This window comes from Brachyistius frenatus, unplaced genomic scaffold (genome assembly GCF_029030835.1).
Source record: "Brachyistius frenatus isolate BFR_SWC_R1_liver_20210118 unplaced genomic scaffold, ASM2903083v1 Contig_175, whole genome shotgun sequence".
Taxonomy (NCBI): Eukaryota; Metazoa; Chordata; class Actinopteri; family Embiotocidae; genus Brachyistius; species Brachyistius frenatus.
Window position 1 is genome coordinate 24856 of NW_027210774.1, and position 18906 is coordinate 43761.

The 18906-nt window shown below is 42.0% G+C and overlaps 1 protein-coding gene across 2 annotated transcripts in view; it reads right to left on the bottom strand.

Annotated features, from left to right (window-relative positions):
* Positions 1–18906, bottom strand: part of LOC138632124 (peroxidasin) — a 48947-nt gene that overhangs the window by 12508 nt on the left and 17533 nt on the right. The window contains exons 4-14 of one of the 2 annotated variants that reach the window (XM_069717441.1): positions 17996–18067; positions 13824–13895; positions 11028–11099; positions 9919–10088; positions 7208–7325; positions 6442–6611; positions 4532–4804; positions 3839–4114; positions 2059–2171; positions 1562–1718; positions 520–628 (exon numbers count right to left, since the gene is read on the bottom strand). In XM_069717441.1, coding sequence (XP_069573542.1) covers positions 520–628; positions 1562–1718; positions 2059–2171; positions 3839–4114; positions 4532–4804; positions 6442–6611; positions 7208–7325; positions 9919–10088; positions 11028–11099; positions 13824–13895; positions 17996–18067 — 1602 coding nt within the window. The remainder of the gene's footprint in view (positions 1–519; positions 629–1561; positions 1719–2058; positions 2172–3838; positions 4115–4531; positions 4805–6441; positions 6612–7207; positions 7326–9918; positions 10089–11027; positions 11100–13823; positions 13896–17995; positions 18068–18906) is intronic. The other variant, XM_069717442.1, reaches the window with a different exon arrangement.

Consider the following 18906-nt stretch of genomic DNA (forward strand, 5'->3'; position numbering starts at 1 on the left):
ACATAAAGTTACAGACTTCAGAGGCTGTTAAAACGAGCCTTCTCCAAGAAAAACACAACTTTTTTATTATTACAAAGGAAATATTGTAAAAACTGTATATTGCAAATCAGGATCTGCAGTGTCTTGGAGGAAACCATATCTGCTCCATTCATATGACATGCCAGTATGAATGCTAGCTTCTGCATGTGATTACCCCCCCCCCCCCCGCCCCAATCTGTGTGAACTGATTGCAAGCTACATTTTACAAAAAGACCTCATAACCTCGATCGGTATGGGGGAATGTGAATGTGTTTAGATTAAACCCCGACCCATATGTTAGCTATTATGAACAAAATGGCTTTTTGATTCAATCACTTGAGGGACTTGAGTGTGAAGAACTGAGTGCCCGTGTGTGTGTGTGTGTGTGTGTGTGTGTGTGTGTGTGTGTGTGTGTGTGTGTGTGTGTGTGTGTGTGTGTGTGTGTGTGTGTGTGTGTGTGTGTGTGTGTGTGTGTGTGTGTGTGAATTTTTCATATCCTACCCATCAAACAGACGTCTCCTTGTGGACTCAATAGCACTGTCCACAGTACGGATGGCCTGCTCTATGGACGTGCTCACAAAGGTGTCCCCCTCTCTGCTGACTGCAGGTACTGATAAAAGACAGAAAGACAGCCTGATTAGAGACAAGTAAAAAAAATAAAAAAAAAAAAAAAAATTCAAATATGTTTGAACAAAACATATCACAAGTTGCTCATAGCCTTCACTAACAGGTCTTTCCAACTCTCTGATTTAGTGGTGCTTTGCTTGCCTCCTTGAAGTAGGAGCGAAAACATTTCTGGCACTCCTCCTTTCTCGGGAGTGTGCCACTGAAAACAGTGAAATTGCGACGTGAGGTCTGATGGATTCCAACAATAACTGAGCACATTTTGATACGGTTTACGGTTCACGGGCGGAGTGTTGCGGTCTGACCTCAGAAATCTCAGCAGGAAACGTCAACACGCACGCAGGGAAGAGCTCACGGGAATCTGATAGCTCGGCAGCAGAGTGTGACTGAATTACTGACTGACTTGGACGGAGATCATCAACAAAGAGCTTCTCATGCTGTGAAATAATGTGACAGCAACGTGCGCTTGACGTTTACAACATTCCTGACACTGACGAGGTGAAGCTCTGCTCGCCTCACGCACGCACGTCTCACAACTCGCAAGCTACCGAGGGTTCTCTTTCACGTTCCTTTTTCTTTGGGCCTGAAAAATATCACGACATCCTGAATTGCATGCAGATCGGGAACGCCCCTTGCATTTTTGTATATGGAGTGTTAACTCCATGCTATATGTTCATTCTGTAGTAAATGAATGTCTTTTGCGCGCAAAAACAGCACGGTGGTGCAAGTATGCATTATATCATGTAAAGCGAAGAAATACTCGTTTAAAGATTTAAGTAGTTTTTTTTTATTTTTTTTATCGCTCAACGACACGTCAACGCCTTCTTCATTAACTTGGTCCGCTGACTGACCCCGCCCGAAAGGGAAAGAACCTGCAAAAGACGGTCAGGTCATGAGCTGCCGATAAACCGTCTCTTACCCGTGACGGTGAGGACCATGCTGGCAACCTGGTAACCGATGGGATTGCGGGCGACACACTCGTAGCGTCCAGCGTCAGCGGTGCCCACGTCCTTCACCTCGAGGTAACCCTCTGAGCTGATGTGGAACTTTCCACTTTCTGTCACCTGCACACCGTCCTGAGAGAGAGAGAGAGAGAGAGAGAAGGTGTGTGGGGAGGGGAGGGGGGGCGAAACGGAGGGAAGAGGTCATAAAACCTGGCAGCGAACACGTCAAAGTGGGGATCAACTTACGATACAGCGATTGAGAACCTCACAACTGCTTGAACAAATCGACCATTTAAATGTTTGATTGTCATTTTTGTTTTCATTCCTGTGTCAAAAACGATAAACTAACCAAGCACATCTCAAGCCCGGGTCACTTTCTTCCTGCCACCTCAGCGTGTGTCTAACCCTTTGACCTCTGAGCTTACGAGGTGACGGACACCTATTCGATCGACGGGAGCGCTCGGCGTCTAACCTTGTTCCAGGTGAGGACAGGTTGTGGCTGGCCCTGAGCGCTACAGGGAATCTGTACATCCTGGCCAGAATCCACTGTCAGGTCCCTTGGAGCATTTGTGAAAACAGGCGTTACTGAATGAGTTAAAACATACACACACACACAAACACACACACGTTAATGATTATGCACCGGTGCTCAACGTTCTATACAAGTGAAGTGCATGTTGAAATAAATCACAGCAGACATGAAACACTGATCCTTATCTGAGCATTTTACGACCCTGCGTACGCTCACGGAGCACACACACACTCAAAGTGTTTGTGTTACACTGTAGCACCGTTCTCTCCTATATGGCGAGGTTGTAAAACAATCACTGCGATGTCAATGTGGAGTTCAAATTGGGAGATGAAGGCCTGCTATATTTAAACACGCACGCACGCGCGTCTTCTTTTTTTTTTTTTTTTAGTTACACTAAGTGGAAACAGCATATTTCCATTTGTGTGCAGAGGCTGATTAGGTAACAAAAATCACCAGCTTCACCTTGACCACAACACAAGCACAGACTCACACATAAACGCACACACACACAGTGCTGAGTATTGTTAGAGTGAGTCATTGTGTTACGTTGCACTGTCTAAGCATCACGAGTCGTCCGCGGCCTCCCTCCCCCACGGTTCCCATGTGTCAGAGCAGTGAGCCACCGGGCCATGGGGAAAATCCCACAACTCTTAAGAGCACTAAGTGGAGTGGCAGGTAGTTTCACAGCGGTCAGACTCTAATTAGCTGCCCTTAAATCAACATTGAACTTTCATCGCGACGTACAGCGCATCTAAGCTGCGGGCACGTGCGTTGTCACATTTCAAGACGTGAACTGAAATGTCTACGGAATGAATGCATGCTAAACATCCACAAAAAAAAAAAAAAGAAAAGAAGAAATGTCAAAAAATCGCAGCCCGGTAATCCCTCTTTCATTTTCTCCTTGTTTCGTCTGTTCCTCTGCACAGTACTCTTAGTGTAAGACAGCTGTCATAGACTGCCACCCTGGTCGTGGGCTTATAGAGGGCTTTAACAGTGTGGAGCCATTATGCAACATGTACTTTGAGCCATGTTAACAGCCATTACTACATGGAAAAACATGGTGTCAGCTCGGGGATTACAAACTGCTTTGCTTTTCCTGTTCTACGCCAAGCCTGTAATTTCAGCTGCTACACGCACGCACACGCGCGCGCGCACACACACACCATAAAATCAGTTGCGCACAAGAAAAAAAATAAACGTGAAACACCAACTTCTCTGTGCCTTAGGCTGAAAAAAGTGCACGCAAACACGGAATGCATTGCATTATAACGCAAAACAGTACGTCACGCGCAACCTTGCGCTCGCACAAACACACGTGTATACTGTATACCTTTCGCTGTATACATGCACCGTAGTAATTTAATAGTATACTCGCTTGTGCAAACAACCAATTAGCTGTGAATGGAGGGTACTGCACCACCCCCACCCTCCTAACATTAACCACCTAGCACTCCCCTCCTCCTACACCAACATGCAGTGTTTCACAAGGGCCCTACAGCCTCATTAACCACCAGCCTGCGTGACAGCCACGTTTCAGCCGTACTTTTAAGTGGTCCGTTTTATAGAACCTGCTCTTCAGGTGCTCAAGCAATGCAGCCCGTCACGAAGGGTCTATCAGATTAGATGGGATTCTGTCACCTCGCGTACATTTGTTTAACCGTGCATTACCACATCCAGTCCTGTACGTTCATCTACACCGGGGATTCACCGACACACTCACCTCTCTGCTGAATGCTGAGCTGCACAGCAGTGCGCACAGTTCCCACAGGACTGACCGCCTGGCACTCATACTGGCCCTCGTCATGAGCTGCCACCCGAGTGATGCGGAGCGTGCCGGTAGACAGCACCACGTGCCGGCGGTCCAAAGGTAACGGACTGCCCCCTCGAGTCCAGGCGATCACCGGCTGCGGGTAACCGGTTGCCTCGCAGGGGAAATCCACCGTGTGACCCTCCAGGACTGACTGGTCCTGTGGCGTCGCAGTCAATTGGGGGATCGCTGCAGGCAGAGGGGGAAAAACATGAAGCTATTTAATTTCATATGCAATTATGCTGCATTTGGAGCCTTTACTTTGTGACGCTAAGAAGATATTGCAGCTGAAGTAGACACACCTGACACATCTTAAACCGGTAATGTGAGCATTACAAAAAAAATGGGTTTTTATCCAAAAGTGTACAGTCATCAGATATACTGATCAATCCAAACTCGTCTGATGAATGTGAAGACACCATGTAGAAACATATGACCCAAGATCAAAAAAAAAAAAAAAAATGCAGGCAGCTTTAACAACCTTTTTGTTTACGTCTCTTTTTATGCTGAGAAAATATCCTCCTAAAACCACGCAGAGTATTAAATTGATCGTATTTATGAATAAATCCCAAGCCTAAACGTGTTCACCTTAGTCGAATAATTTACCTTGTACAATGATGTAAGCTCCCGCATGTATGGTGTCAACATTGTTGGAGGCAAAACACGTGTATTGTCCTCCATCAGCCTGGACTACGTTCTGGATATAAAGCCCTCCAGAGGGGGTGATGTTGATGCGGACGTCATTGGGCAGGGGGGTCCGGTCGCCTTTAGTCCAGGACACTCTTGGCTGTGGCTGGCCCGTGGCACTGCACTCCAGGGTCACGCTTTCTCCCACCAGGACCTCCGTGTTCTGGGGTTGGATCACAAAACTCGGCCGCGCTGGAGGGAGCAGGGGGGGAGACGGAAGGGGAGAACGTGGGGAAAGTGTTTGACTCGTTAGGCGGAAGGCGATCAGGGTTTCTGGTTTGAGTAGCTTCAGTATATTAGAGGAAACGGGACATGACCTAAACAAATTCTAGCAACATTTTCAAAAAGGAAGCTCCCGAAGCAATGTCTGCTTTTGAAAGGTCAACTCACGCACAAAGAACATCTTTGTATATTTCTATTTATAACGCCACTTTGACTACACTTAACCATTTCCCTGTTTGTCCCAAAACACGGTCCATATTTGGCCAGTGATTACAATCGAGTCAGAGGAAATATGTAGACAGCGGGACACCTGATATTTACAATCACACTGTGACAGGAAATGGACAACATCTGCTTTCAGAAAACTGTCGATGACCCCTGGGTCATCTAGAGACAGCCGTGCTGATCTCCCGCAGCAAGCAATTAGTGCTATCAATGAGTGATGAGTGAGTTCTGTTTAAGAGTGTATGTGTAGTAGGTAGAAGACCGAGAGGAAGAGCAACAGAGACAGAGGACGGAATGTTCTTTTGTGCGTCTGTGGAGAGAAACACATGAAAGCCAGCACGCTTTGCTCACAGCTTAGTGGGACATCCCAGTTATTCGACCAACTGAACTCTAACGGTAGTTTCAGCACGACTCACGGTGCAGACACCTCGCTCTCGACTTCCTACATGACCTCATGCCGACGGTGAACCACTGCTGCCCAAATCATACAGTATTAAACACAGTGACATTAATTCTAAACGAGGATAAAACTATTTGAATCAAAACTGAAAACGTCAACATTCATCTCCAATCCCACACAAATGTAGCAATATATGAAGATTGGTTTGGATTTTCAATTTCCTGCTTCACATGAACATTACACTAGTTAACAAAGATTTTGTCCCATGGAAAAATATACTAGTTTCTTAACCCTCCCGTTGTCCTTGGGTCAAAATGACCCGCATCTGTGTTCAACCAAGTTCTATTTTATTTTCATATTTTTGGGGATCATTGGTGACAAGGAGGCTGGGAGGGTTTCTTTAAAGAATGATGACCACCAATGATCCAAAAAACATATAAAAATATAGAAATAAAATAGAACTTTGTTGAACACAGCTGCGGGTCATTTTGACCCGAAGACAACGGGAGGGATAAGTATTTTTGCAGACTGAATCCAAATATGATTTTAGAATTTGGCCCATCGTTTTTTTTGTCAGATGGACAGACACTGGACACTAAAGAGAAATGTTACCGCGGCCAAATGTTGTCAAACATCCAACAATGAAACATTTTAGAAGCATGTTTTCTATGTAACATTAGCCATTTTTATAATTATGTAATATACAATCTGCCATTTGAAATCCATGCATGCTAGAAAAATCCTAAAAACAGATTTAAATTCAGTATAAAAAGTATAATAAAGTCTACGTATTTCTGTTTTCGGGACAAAAAAAATAATATTGTTGCCCAGTGTGACCAACCAAGAACCTACAATGTAATATCTGGCTGTAGCTTTACTCAGGGATGTATATTACTTGCCTGTACATTTACTCAATGAAATACTGTATAGCAGTAAGGTCTTTCGTAATGAACTAAGAGTTAGAATAATAGCAGCCACTTACACGGGGCTCCAAAGTATCGCAGGGTGACCTGTGAAGTCTTGACCTCCCCGGCCACATTTTTGGCCATGCACTGGTAGACTCCCTGATCTGTCTCCCTGGTGTCTTGAATCATCAGTGTCCCGTCTTCCAGCAGGTTCAGACGACTGTCATCGCGCATATTTAGAGCATTGCTACAAGGAGGGCACACAGATGCATACCACAACTCATAAACTATCAATCAAATGTGTACAAACTGCATTTTGCAACAAAAAAAAAGGAACATAATAACTCTTAAAACTCAGTGACTGGTACTTAATAACTTGCAGCATGTCAACATCTTTGAAATGGGAATGGCAAAAGCACAACACAAGTGACTTTTGCTTATCTAAAATGTCAAAAATGAATGGGACAAAGACAGATGTATTAAAACCATCTTTAAACTCAAACTAGGTTAAAAACACTCAGTGAAGGGCAAAGTCTTTGGTTATTTGACTTAGCCTTCCATTTACAATATAGAATTTCTGCCACCAGGGGTCTCTCAATCAAAACAAACAAAACCAGTCTGATGATCTTAAGCTTAAGCAGTTACCGATGGCTTTGCTCTCTCCTGTGTGCGTTATGTTGAGCTATTCCTTCCTATGAGGAGGGATTGCATTACTAGGATTGAATATTGTTGGAAGCATTTGGCATAATGCAAGTACACAATCCAACAAAATACATAACGCAGGTTTGTTTTTTAGACTTTTTAGAGCAGAAAAGTTACAGGTTATAACATTCAGTGTCTTACTTGTTCCTGAGCCAGATAATCTGCGGTTTGGGGTTGCCTTCGGCTCTACAGGTGAAGTAGACAGTGTTTCCAGATGTAACGTCGACATCCTGGGGCTGCGAGGTGATTCTGGGAACCTCTGCAGGAGAACATCAGTTAAGAGGAATGTGAGGTGATTATGCAAATCAATGGGCGTGCATTTCAATTCATGTGTATGTGACTTTTATGCAGCACCATCAGTCTAATCGGTTGAATCAAGCCTCCAGTGAACCCCTCTCGACTTTCCAAGCGTGCCTGGGTGATAAGGCGAAGCCAGTTCTATTATTTCAGCAGATATTCAAAAACAGTTAAGACAAATAGCGGGCCATTCTCTTCGGCACTATTTTCTGAGCCGCCGTATCCAAAGATCGCTGATCCTGCTGATGCTGAGTCAAGCGTGTGCGTAGGTGATCATCGAGACTAATAGTCAGCCTTTAATTTTGTCAACAAGCACGTGTATATTAAAGCACGAGGTTTCAACATGAACAAAAGTTACCATCTCTCAAAGTTAACCTGTGTGTAAGACGAGCCCCCACACTCACCTGCCAACTCGTGGCACACGCGCGCGCACACACACACACACACACACACACGCACGCACACACACACACACACACACACACACACACACACACACACACACACACACACACACACACACACACACACTCTCTCTGGCCCCTACCCAACACACTTAGTGTACATATGGGAGACACATTTCAGAAGCACTCCTTTACATAATTCTTTTTACTCTGCTAACACAGAGACCATGGGGACCATGGATTTGTTTACACAGATTTATCACCGACCTGGTGATAAATCTGTGTAAATCAGCAGTTAAATGATACCCATAAAAAGCTTCTGGAAAAAAATATCCTCCTCCTCTCAGTGAATGACTCCATTTTAACACCGGATCTGGTAATTGCAGCGGGTGGAAAATCCAGCGCAATAAAGGCGTCCTTTATCAAGGCCCGATAAGAAGAGAAGCTTGGCTCATCAGATTCCATTTATGCTGGGAGATGGCACTTCATTCTCAAGAAGGGTTGCCTGTTTTGACAGCTGTTCAACCTGCTGTGCATTGTTCCACCCTGCTTACAGGGAAAGAGGGAGAATGAGGAGGGAGGGGAGGAAAGGGAGGGAGGTGTGGAATGACTTCCACCATGTTTTTAAGCAGACATTCTTTCCCTGGTGCCTGGCCATGCAGACAGATGCAGAGGGGGGGGGGGGGTGTTACACTGAGCAAGAATGGGCAAGTTGGGGCCATCCAAATTAGCTGCTGAAATCTAAATGGGGTTGAGTTACAATCAACTGCCAGCCAGCCTGGCTCAGACTGCAGTATTGGGTGGGAGCTGGAGGAAACTCAGAACTAAGACAAGTGAATTTACTGCTATAGGAGCTAACTGCCCGTTTGAAAACCCGACTGAAAATCAGACTTACAGCGAAAGGTGGTCGTTCTTTTCAACTTGCAGAGGACAAACATATCAGCACACTTAAAACTGTGTGGAGGCGTGCTTCCAAACTGTGTACTTTCCTGGTTCATATACAAGCTGTGGTCAACTTAAGTTCATGTTGTTCACAAAAGGTTTCAGTTGCAACAAGCAGAAGAAAAAGTATCCATCAAAACGTTCAGAGCCATTTCTTCCTGTAAAGAGGAGTAAGCTATTTACATCGCTCATGTCTGCAGAAGATTTAATACTTTCAAAGACAGATTTTGGGTGGAGGAGCCAATTGAAATCTTTTCGCCCGTCTTTTATGATGTACACAGCAATATTTCCGTAGAGTAAAAAATGTCCACTTTCATCCACCCGTTAAACAAAGTTTCAACTCCGCTTATCAAAAAATAAATGTTCTTCATTCTAATGACAAAGGCAGTATCCCACACATTTACACACACAGCACCTTTTTCTAAAAGATGGCCTTAGCAGCTGGTGGTGGTCTGAGACTGGAGAGACCACTGGCCAAATTCAAGGAGTACTAACTGACATTTCACCCAGACTCGAGACATAACTGGTGGTGTTTGAAGAGTGGAACAGCTGGGTGCCTGTGGACCTCAGACACAAAGAGAGGATACACCTGTGTGTGTGTCTGTGTGTGGGGGTGTACGTGTGAGACAGGGTGACTAAGCATACCTGCTATTCGCAGGAAGGAAGTCTGAAGGATCTGTCTATGCATATCTTTGCAGAGTTTTTGGTTTAACTTCAGTAAATGTGTGTAAAAAAAAGGCATATGGAAAAAACATGCATGTTGTTATGCAACCGTGTGTGTATGTCTTTATGACTATCCAGATGTTCCTCTCAGTTTTACCCAATGTTAAACTTTAGGCCAGGTTTCGATTAGGAAACCTTTCTTAGTGCTTTCTTAACAAGGCCTCCTTTGTCGTTCCAAGCTAATGCTGTTAATGTTACAGCACATTAAAGTTCCATAATAAGTGTAATTTCCACAACAGCTGAGCTTGGCGTGGAGAAATAGATCGCAATGCAATGGAACAACTGAAAACATTTTTTACAGGACATTTTACGGTACATGAACAGATCAATCTATGTAAAAAAAAATGTGATATTTTAAGATTCCCAAACACAAATCATGTCCCTTTTATGAATGTGCTAAAAAAACAACAAAACAAAAACAAAACAAAAAAAACCATTCCATTATATTTCAGACATGTCATGCTCAGTATTTCTTTCTCTCAGTACCACAGTTGAGCTCCTCAGCAGTGAGTGTTGCCACCGATCTGCCTTGCAGACGACTCGGGTAGTCACAGGTGGCAGCAGCCTGAGCGTTGCCCGACTCGGCGTACTGCTTCAGCAGGTCGGCCAGCCACAGCAGCTCGCAGTCACAGTTTAACGCATTGGAATCCAGTCGCCTGAACACACAGACACCATGCATAGACAAATACACGGAGAGCAAGTATGAAATGGCATCGCAGTCGTTAAATGGAGGAAGAACAAAAAAAAAAAGTCATATATGTCACGTAACTGTGGAACTGTGGAGCGGTGCATGCAGCAGTGGTGTGTAAAACCCTCTCTCACAGTTTATGAACTTAACGGGTCGGGCAATGCCAAACTCAACCCGGCTCAGTCCAAACAGTGGGGCTCAGCAGGGCCATATTGGAACGCCCTCTCATCCTGCCGTGGGAACCTATCTCTGTGCTTGGCCTCATCTTCTACTAACTGGTCCAGCTTTTAATTCTACTACAATGTGTCTATTATCCACGACATTTCGGCAGTGTGTTACATTGGTGAGGCTATTTGTGAAGCTCTCTTAAATAAACTAGTAAAGAACAAAAGGTTGTTATGAACTAACTAGGTTTTTACTCACACCTCACTGCAGTGTATTTCAGAATCTCGTTTTAAACATACCGTCCTGGAATTTAACAAATACTAAAAGCTCATTTAAGACAATGGGATGAGGCCAAACTGCTGATTGTTCTTCGCTGTCTGTTGGCTGGAGGAGAATCGGCTTCAAGGCTATATTAGAGATATTTAACCCGATGTTGTAAGAGCCCACATTGTCATATTTCAGTGAAAATTAAACATCTTTTGCAAGAGATCAATAGCAGGGTTTTGTTTTTTTGGTAGCTTTTTTCTTTTTCCCGTCAAACGCCTCCTCAAATCTCCGCTGCAGCTGACTCAAAGAGAGAAAAGCACAACTGTGGGAAGGACTGAGCTGTGAGCCTTGCACCCAAAGCGTGAGAACGGTGTTACGTGGCATTTAACGGATAAAACAGGCCACGGATCAAATTGATATGGACATGCATTCTCGCACAGATGTTTCAGTGGTTGTTGGAGTCTCTTCCACTTACAATCGCTTCATGGCTTGAAGATGAGTGAAGGTTCCGGGGACTAGTTGGGTTATTCTGTTGTTGTGCAAAAACCTGAGTGAGAGACAGAAAAAAAAAAAAAAAAAATTAAGCAGTGTTCACAACTGTATTTGAGGGCCGTAAGCCATGGCTATAAAGAGTATCTAAAGCCTCCAATCACTTAATTCCATTAAAAAGTCCCTAAAAAAAAAAAGGGAGACATTTTTTGAATTTCTTGAAACAAGTTTTGAAATTCATTTTCTCAACTAATAATAGTGGATATATCTAAACAAAGGATGGGCCTTTTGTTAATATCATTTCCCATTTACCAAATGGGACAAGAAATCCTCTTCCCAGACATGCTATGTTGGCGAAACTCAATGACTCTTGAGACTTGCATTCCTTGGCTAAAAGCAGACATCAAAACCTTTTCTTGTTTACGTAAGTCTCTGCCGAAAGACATTCCCCCAAAACTTTTAAAATAACTATAAATTAAGCTAATATTTGATATAACTCCACATTTTATAGCCCACTCACAGGAAATGTATCTACAGATGCGCTCTGCTCTCTCACTGATTTCACTGTGACCATGGAGATATTTCCCAACAATAGAGTGTGCACCTGGGCATTCCTGCCCTCCCCTTTTACTCTTTTTTTTTTTTTTTCCCTCTGCAGATGTCCTTACATCCCCCCCAGCCAAGAGACTGGGAAGTATGGACACGCTGGGCAGCCACTGGTTCATAAACAATGAAACAAGAATTTAGAAAAAGGACTTTAACTCTTCAACATCTGGTGAACAGTTTATAGAAGCAGAGGCTTCATCACATCTGCCTGTTAACACATTAAACAATTCTGCAGGGTTGTTAGGGACTAATAGGCTACACATAAAGAATATGTTTATGTTTATTTTAAAAGGTGACATACTTGTGAACACCACCAGAAGGAAAACTAGCTTTTTCAATCATCCGCTCAACCAAAAATCTAAATAGATCCAGTATTCTTCTGTGGAAAAAGCATGTGCACCCTTGGCCTCAGAAGCTAGAACTGGCCCCCTCCCTTCAGGAGAAATAACTTCTTGGAGGCGTTTTGCATAATTGCCCATTCATCTCCGACATCAGCTTGTTGAAATTTCTGACCACTGTTCAATTCCAAATTCCTTCAATTGCAAAATGCTTGAGGGTTCTGTTGCATGCGCTGCCCGTTTTAAATTCCCCCACAACATTTCAATGGGATTCAAATCCGGGTTTTGACTAGGCCATTCCATAACCCTCCATTTCTTCTTTTTGAGCCATTTCTTTGGTGGAATTCCCTGTACACTTAGTATCATTAGCCTGTTGATAGATCCATCTCCATTTCAACTTCAACTTTCAGACAGAAGGCCTCACTTTCAAGCACTCTTTGATATGATACACAATACATAGTTGAATCAATGCAATCTGTTCAGTCCCCGAGGCGGCGATGCATCCCCAAACCATAACATTTCTCCAACCATGCTCCACAGATGGTTTGAGGTTTCTTTTCCTGAAGAGCTGTCTTTGCTCTGCACCAAACATGTCTCTGTTAGTGTGGCCAAACTACTCTATCTTTGATTCTTCTGTCCAAAGCACATTATTCCGGCACGTTTATTGGCAAACTGTTATTTTTCCCTGATGTTCTTTGTGAAAAGCAAATACTTTTACCTGGCGCGCCTCCCATACAAGTCAAATTTATTCAATCTCTTTCTTATTTTAGACACATGCACTTTGACACCAACAATAGCAACAGTTACTTACAAATCCTGTGGTGTAATTTTTATATTTTAGGAGACTTCCTTTTTCATCAAATAGTCTCCTCTTGGGCTTAATTCTTTGGGGCGGCTGATCCTCGACAAATTACATGATTGTTCTTGAGGTGAAATACTTAATTTCAAATCATTTGGAGACATTTTGAATCCCTTTACTGACACATAGGCACCCACGACTTCTATTTCTGAAGGCTTTGGAGACATGTTGACGTGATGACACCACAGACTTCAATAGCACAGAGAACACCAGACCCTTGATGTCAGAGGTTTAAATAAGACGGGGTTGACCTGTCACTCCCTACGGAGGTTCTAAACATTGGCATCCAATCTGCGACACCTGATTTGAATGTTACGGATTTGAAGGTGCAATACATGTACGAGTGTAAATCATTTTATAATGTAATCGATCTGTTCTTTTTGATTAATGAAATTATAAGAATAACTACCAACTGTGAAACTTAACATTATACCACATGTTAAGAGTGTATCACCTTTAAAGGCAATGAATCAAAGCAGATCAAGAGTTTGCACTGTTGAAAATGTCAAACATGCCCATGGTATGCAATTATTTTCTAACATTACTGTATATGCACATACAATAAATTCCCCTTCTGTAAAATATATGTTGCCTTTACCGGGGGCTAAAAAGAGAAGTCTGGAATCAACTCCTAAAATATGAAGGAACTGTTCACTCAGCGTTTTATTAGAGAGTCTTTGACTATAATGATTTATGGCCCACAGTTTGCTGCATTCTGCACGTCACTCAAATGTCATGATAAACAAGTGGGTGACACTTAATTCCATACCAAGTTTTATTATTCTAGTTATAGCTTTCTAATTACTATCAAGTAATCCCTCTTAATCCAGTTGCATCAGTGAACGTATTTGTCAGCTGATTTATGAGACAACTCCTTTTTGAAAATTGTTTTTACTTCTGAGTACTGTGTTTTGGACTGTGTGTAAAATAGATACAGTTTAGCAATATTTGGTCAAAAGATCAGACAGGATGAACTTACAGTCGTTCCAGCTTTGGTAGATGGGTGAATGATTCGGGCTCCAAAGACTCAATGTTGTTGAAGTGCAGGTATCTGGGGAAAAACAAAAAATATAGGCAAAGCACACTGAAACTGGATTATATCATTGCATTGTTCTAGTAGGGCCTAAGAGACGGGTTAATGACACAACTCAGTGATGCTATGTCATCATTTTTTTTTACCTTTTTTTGGTACTGCATATTACTGTCATAACATAATTCAAAGAAACTGATATCTAGATCTAGATGAATGCTGACAGACTGAAGAAATTTACACTTGAGGCATTCAACTTAGATGATATAGATAGTCTGAAAATCTATGGCTGAGGTCTGAGTTTGAAATGAGATTGTGCACAGGTGAAGAGCAAGTATAACAATTATCTCATGGAATGCAAACACAATGGAGGATACCAAAAGCCGGTGTGCTGAGAAAACACAAATCAAACCACCAAAAATAAAAAGGTCAGGAAAATGAAATCCAACTGAGGGCTGCATGGTTAAATGTAAGCATTCAGTTGGGTACCTTCTTTTTCAGACACGGAAAGCAACAGTGAAAGCAGCTGCAGAAGCAGAAGAGACAGGCACAGAAAGACTGACGCAGAACAGACAGTCAAATAATATTCAATATTTGTCTACATGTCTTCCACGCAAGAATATGAATTATGTTTTGTCTGTTAGCATACCTCAATTGATGGTTGTTTTGCTGTGTTTTTACTAACCATAATGGGCATGCGATATTATGTCTTTCAGTGTTGCATAAAGTATGTTTTGAAGAATGGCCAGAACAGAAAAGCAACACAGTCCAGACAAGAGAACGACAACAATAAACTTAATCCCAACTCGTGGATGAATGAGCTTCCCACACCGGCTCTGTGATTACACTACATTACTATTTGTGATCAAGTAAAGCTGTTACAATTGTACATTACAATGAGATGAAATAAAAACATTCAGCCATGGTCTTATCTGCATAAAGCGGACTAGAGGACATCATATTTTATATTCACATTCCTGACAATTATTTAACCATAAAGCTTGCTTACTGAAAAACCACAGGCACACTGATAAAACATCAAGATCAAGGATCTTGCATCAAGCATACCGAAGGAACCAAAGGGTATAGGATTTTACGGCTGCTGTTTATTCCTCCCCAAAGAAACATGCATATTTAGGCTTTGGAATTTGTTGCCCAGTGGAGATGTAGAACAATGGAAGTATATACAATGTAACTCAAAACGTGTCACCCACATACAAGACCCTTCATTATTGTAGCAAAACTAAAAACAGCTCCCTGACCTGATGTTGAAATGACATTTGTCCAGTGAATTAACCACTTGTTCCCAGTTAATGGGGTTAAAGTGAATACTGTAAGTCCAGGTCTTCTTCAAGTATATAGAAAACCTTATTTACTTTGATTCATTGGCTTATTGACATTCAACAGTGATCACAGAAAAAATAAGTGACATTTATAACATCAATCAACAGTCACTAATAAGTTTTTCAAATCAAACATGCATACGTGTATCAGGATACAGCAGAGCACTTTCTTTTTTTTTTTTTTTTTGGTAAAACAGAACAAACACGGTTCTGAGTGTCTGAGTGTCATGACTAAACAAGTCATGACACTCAGAACCGTGTTTGGAAGCAGTTGTTTGGAAGCAGTTGGAATTTTAGCACGCAGACTAAACATATATAGTGCAGGGTTTCTCACAAATAAACACAGCAGATTACGGCAAATCAGGGCAGAAGAGTGGTTGTTTTTTTCTGCAGTAGCGGGACAGATGCAAGTCAAGCCTTGCTCTACGGCAGAAGCCCCGACTCCAGCGCAAAACACTGCTAGCAGTACCAGCAGCACAAGACTAGATATCATGCTGTAAGCCTCACAAGGGGGTGGGGAGGGGGGGGGGGTGGGGGTGGCGGCGCATAACTGTCATCCTGACCACAAGTCATGCGACTCATGCAAAAAGGGTCAAAGGGGGACAGCGCAGCATACAAGGGTGGGTGCACACATGGCATGCATGGTGGCGGTAGAAAAGTGGATAGAGGGACATTCGCACACGGTACTGGGGTTCAGGGTGTCGGGAGGGTGTCACTGTAATGAACGCTAAGAGAGCAGAGGTACCACGATACCCGTGTATCCTAATACCTCACAATACAAAAGGACTAAAACAGTCATGTCACAAGAACAAGCTCGGCATTATAATATTATAGGACTTGCAGTAACCATGGAGAACTTGCCAGGCTTCATGAAGTGTATGGAGCAAATGTCCTGCCGAAACTTAACAAAAAAAACAAAATGAGTTTTACAAAGTTTATAAATATTTTATAAACTAGGCAATGTTTTTTTGCTTCCCATTGCAGAGGTTTTCTTCCTGTTAAAAGATAGTGTTTCCTTTAAGGTTATAGCCCGTGGGGATCATTGACTTGTTAAATTGTTGGGAGTCCTCTCTGTAATGTTGTAAGGTTGTATTTGTCATTACTTTACCATTTTAAGTGCCCTGAAATGACATATGTTGTGATTTGGCGCTATATAAATAGAACTGAATTGAATGGAATTGAAAACTGCCCTATGAATTACTAACAAACACGGTGTGGTTTGGAGTTCAAAACACCATTAACAAACTAATGTATTTTGTTTTGCAAATACAAAACGTAGCTATAAAACAAACGGCATATTTCAAATACATCATACTTAAGAAACAAATACAACATGTTTTCAAAGTCCAAAAAAAATCTTTCCACCATGATAGTGCTACCGATTTCCCAAAGATGTCCTAAGTGGTTTGCCCTCCAAACAGTAGGTGGCACTATGAGTCAATGTAATAATGCTTGGCTTATAAATAATTCTAACAACTACAAAATCATCTATGCCAAATAATGTACTCCCATTTTTAAGTTTCTTCCCTGACTCCAGGAATCGAACACGTTGTTGAGAGCTTATTTATTGCCACTTGGCTTGATGGGTATGAATTTCAAACATCTAAGACTCACTTGGTCTTACACCTGCAAGATGTATGTATGAATCAAATGGTTTAATAAATATTTGGGTCATTTTGTCTGCCATCTTGGCAACATGCGGAAAAGGAGGGCCCTTTAAGTGCACAACGGCCTTGTGTCATTTGAAGACAACACTACCCTGTCAAAATTAAAGCCTTATGCAAGTGAGTGTACTAACATGTAGTGTACAACATGCAAGTGTGTTCATGGAAGTATGCCAATTTGACACAGCCATAGTTTTTCCTGAGACTGACAGCTTTGACTGGCTGCTAGATAGAGGGAGCGGGGAGTTGGGATGGAGTTGAATTAGTTTAAGTGTACATGTTTATTTAATTTGGAACCTATCCTTACCAATACTTGTCAGGAGTACTTCCTCTCTGACAGTCAAGATATATCAAAGCCAGCCCCTTCTGTACACAGGTGCAGCTGAATCAGCATTTCGGCTGCTAGTGCTCAGGCTTGGACTACTAGCACGATCAGCTTCTAATGTTAGGATCCTCACTAATATCGGCAGATTCCAGTTGGGTACTTAATTTTTTTTTTTTTTTTTGACAAATCTTTTGGAGCTTCGGGTCGACATTCCATTGATACAAACATTTTGGCTTTTATTGCACTTAAACACCGTTGTCATCAACTCGAGTAATGTTATCTTCACTTCACCTGTCCCTCCTCTGCTCCTCTCCATATGTGTTTAGTGGGGGCAGAGCCCAGTACTTTATTAAACACAGACAGAGCAGAGGAGAGAAGGAAAACAAAGAGGAGACAAATTCAAAATCACATGATTGTTTTGTTTTGTTTTTATATATATATTTTTGTACATGCAAGACATGCAGCATTTGTTTCTGAAGCATGGCGTATCATATTATAACAAGTTGTAAAGTATGTTCTGTATTTGCAAAACAAAATGTACTCGTTTGTTAATGGTGTTTGGTATCTGTTAACCACACAGTGTTTGTTAGATAATTGTAGAGCATTTGTAAAACGTGTTTTGTTTGTTTGTTAAGTTTTGGCAAGAAAAGTAGCTCCATAAAAGTGTATATAGCAATCTTTCAGGAAGGGAGGGGTTGGAGGCATTTTACAGATGTAGAGAAGTGGGTGGGGTGGAGGAGCAGTATTGCTAGCAGAAGGAAAAGGTGGATGAGGAAGTGGGTCACTTACAGTTGCTCAAGAGAGACAAGCCCCTTAAATGCTTGTCTGTCAATTGATTGGATTTCATTCTTGTACAAATAGCTGAAAGGAGAGATAATCAGTAACATTAGTAACACACACACACTCACACACGATCATCTGAATTCTGCCTGGTTACATTGAAACAGCGGGATCTGATCAAATAACAAACTTTAAAGTTTAAAATACGTACAATGTGCTTTACTTTACATAATATTTCTTGTATATAAAAAATGCTGAGACTCACATTTACTAGTTTAGGTACACACAACATTATCCCGGTTGATATGTACAGCACTAGTTGTCGGCAAAATCTCTTTTCTACAAAGTAGCGAGTATTTGGAACAGTTTACAGATATCACTCACTGTAAACAATGAAAACTCGACGTGAGATTATACTGAGACTAAATGTCAAGTGTTATTGCTATATCTATAGTATTGTTACACAGCGTGTCCTCTGTGCAGATACAGAAGTGCTTGACCAAACAGCTCATTTGTGTTTCATCAAGCAATTCTGTATAGGTGAAGAGAATACATGCCTTGTGCTCCCAAAAGACTTCAGTGGACAGAATAGTGTGTGAGGAAATACATCAGAGATCAGTGTATTTAGTGAGTGTTTATAATAATATTAAAATTTTGTCCCACATCACACGGTAATAAAGTCAACATTGGCAACGTATACAACAAGTAAATGCAACTCAACCGGATGCATTGTGCAATCAGATTGTTGACAGCTGAAGCGTAACCATATCGAATCGTAAGGTTGGTGAAGATTCACTATAAACGTATGGAGCATCCCGCAGACGACACATACCCCTCCAAATGAGGTGATGTGCTGTCAATAAATGAATTGCATCAGGAGATTTGATTGCGTGTAATTTACTTAGGCTCACTCCTCAAAA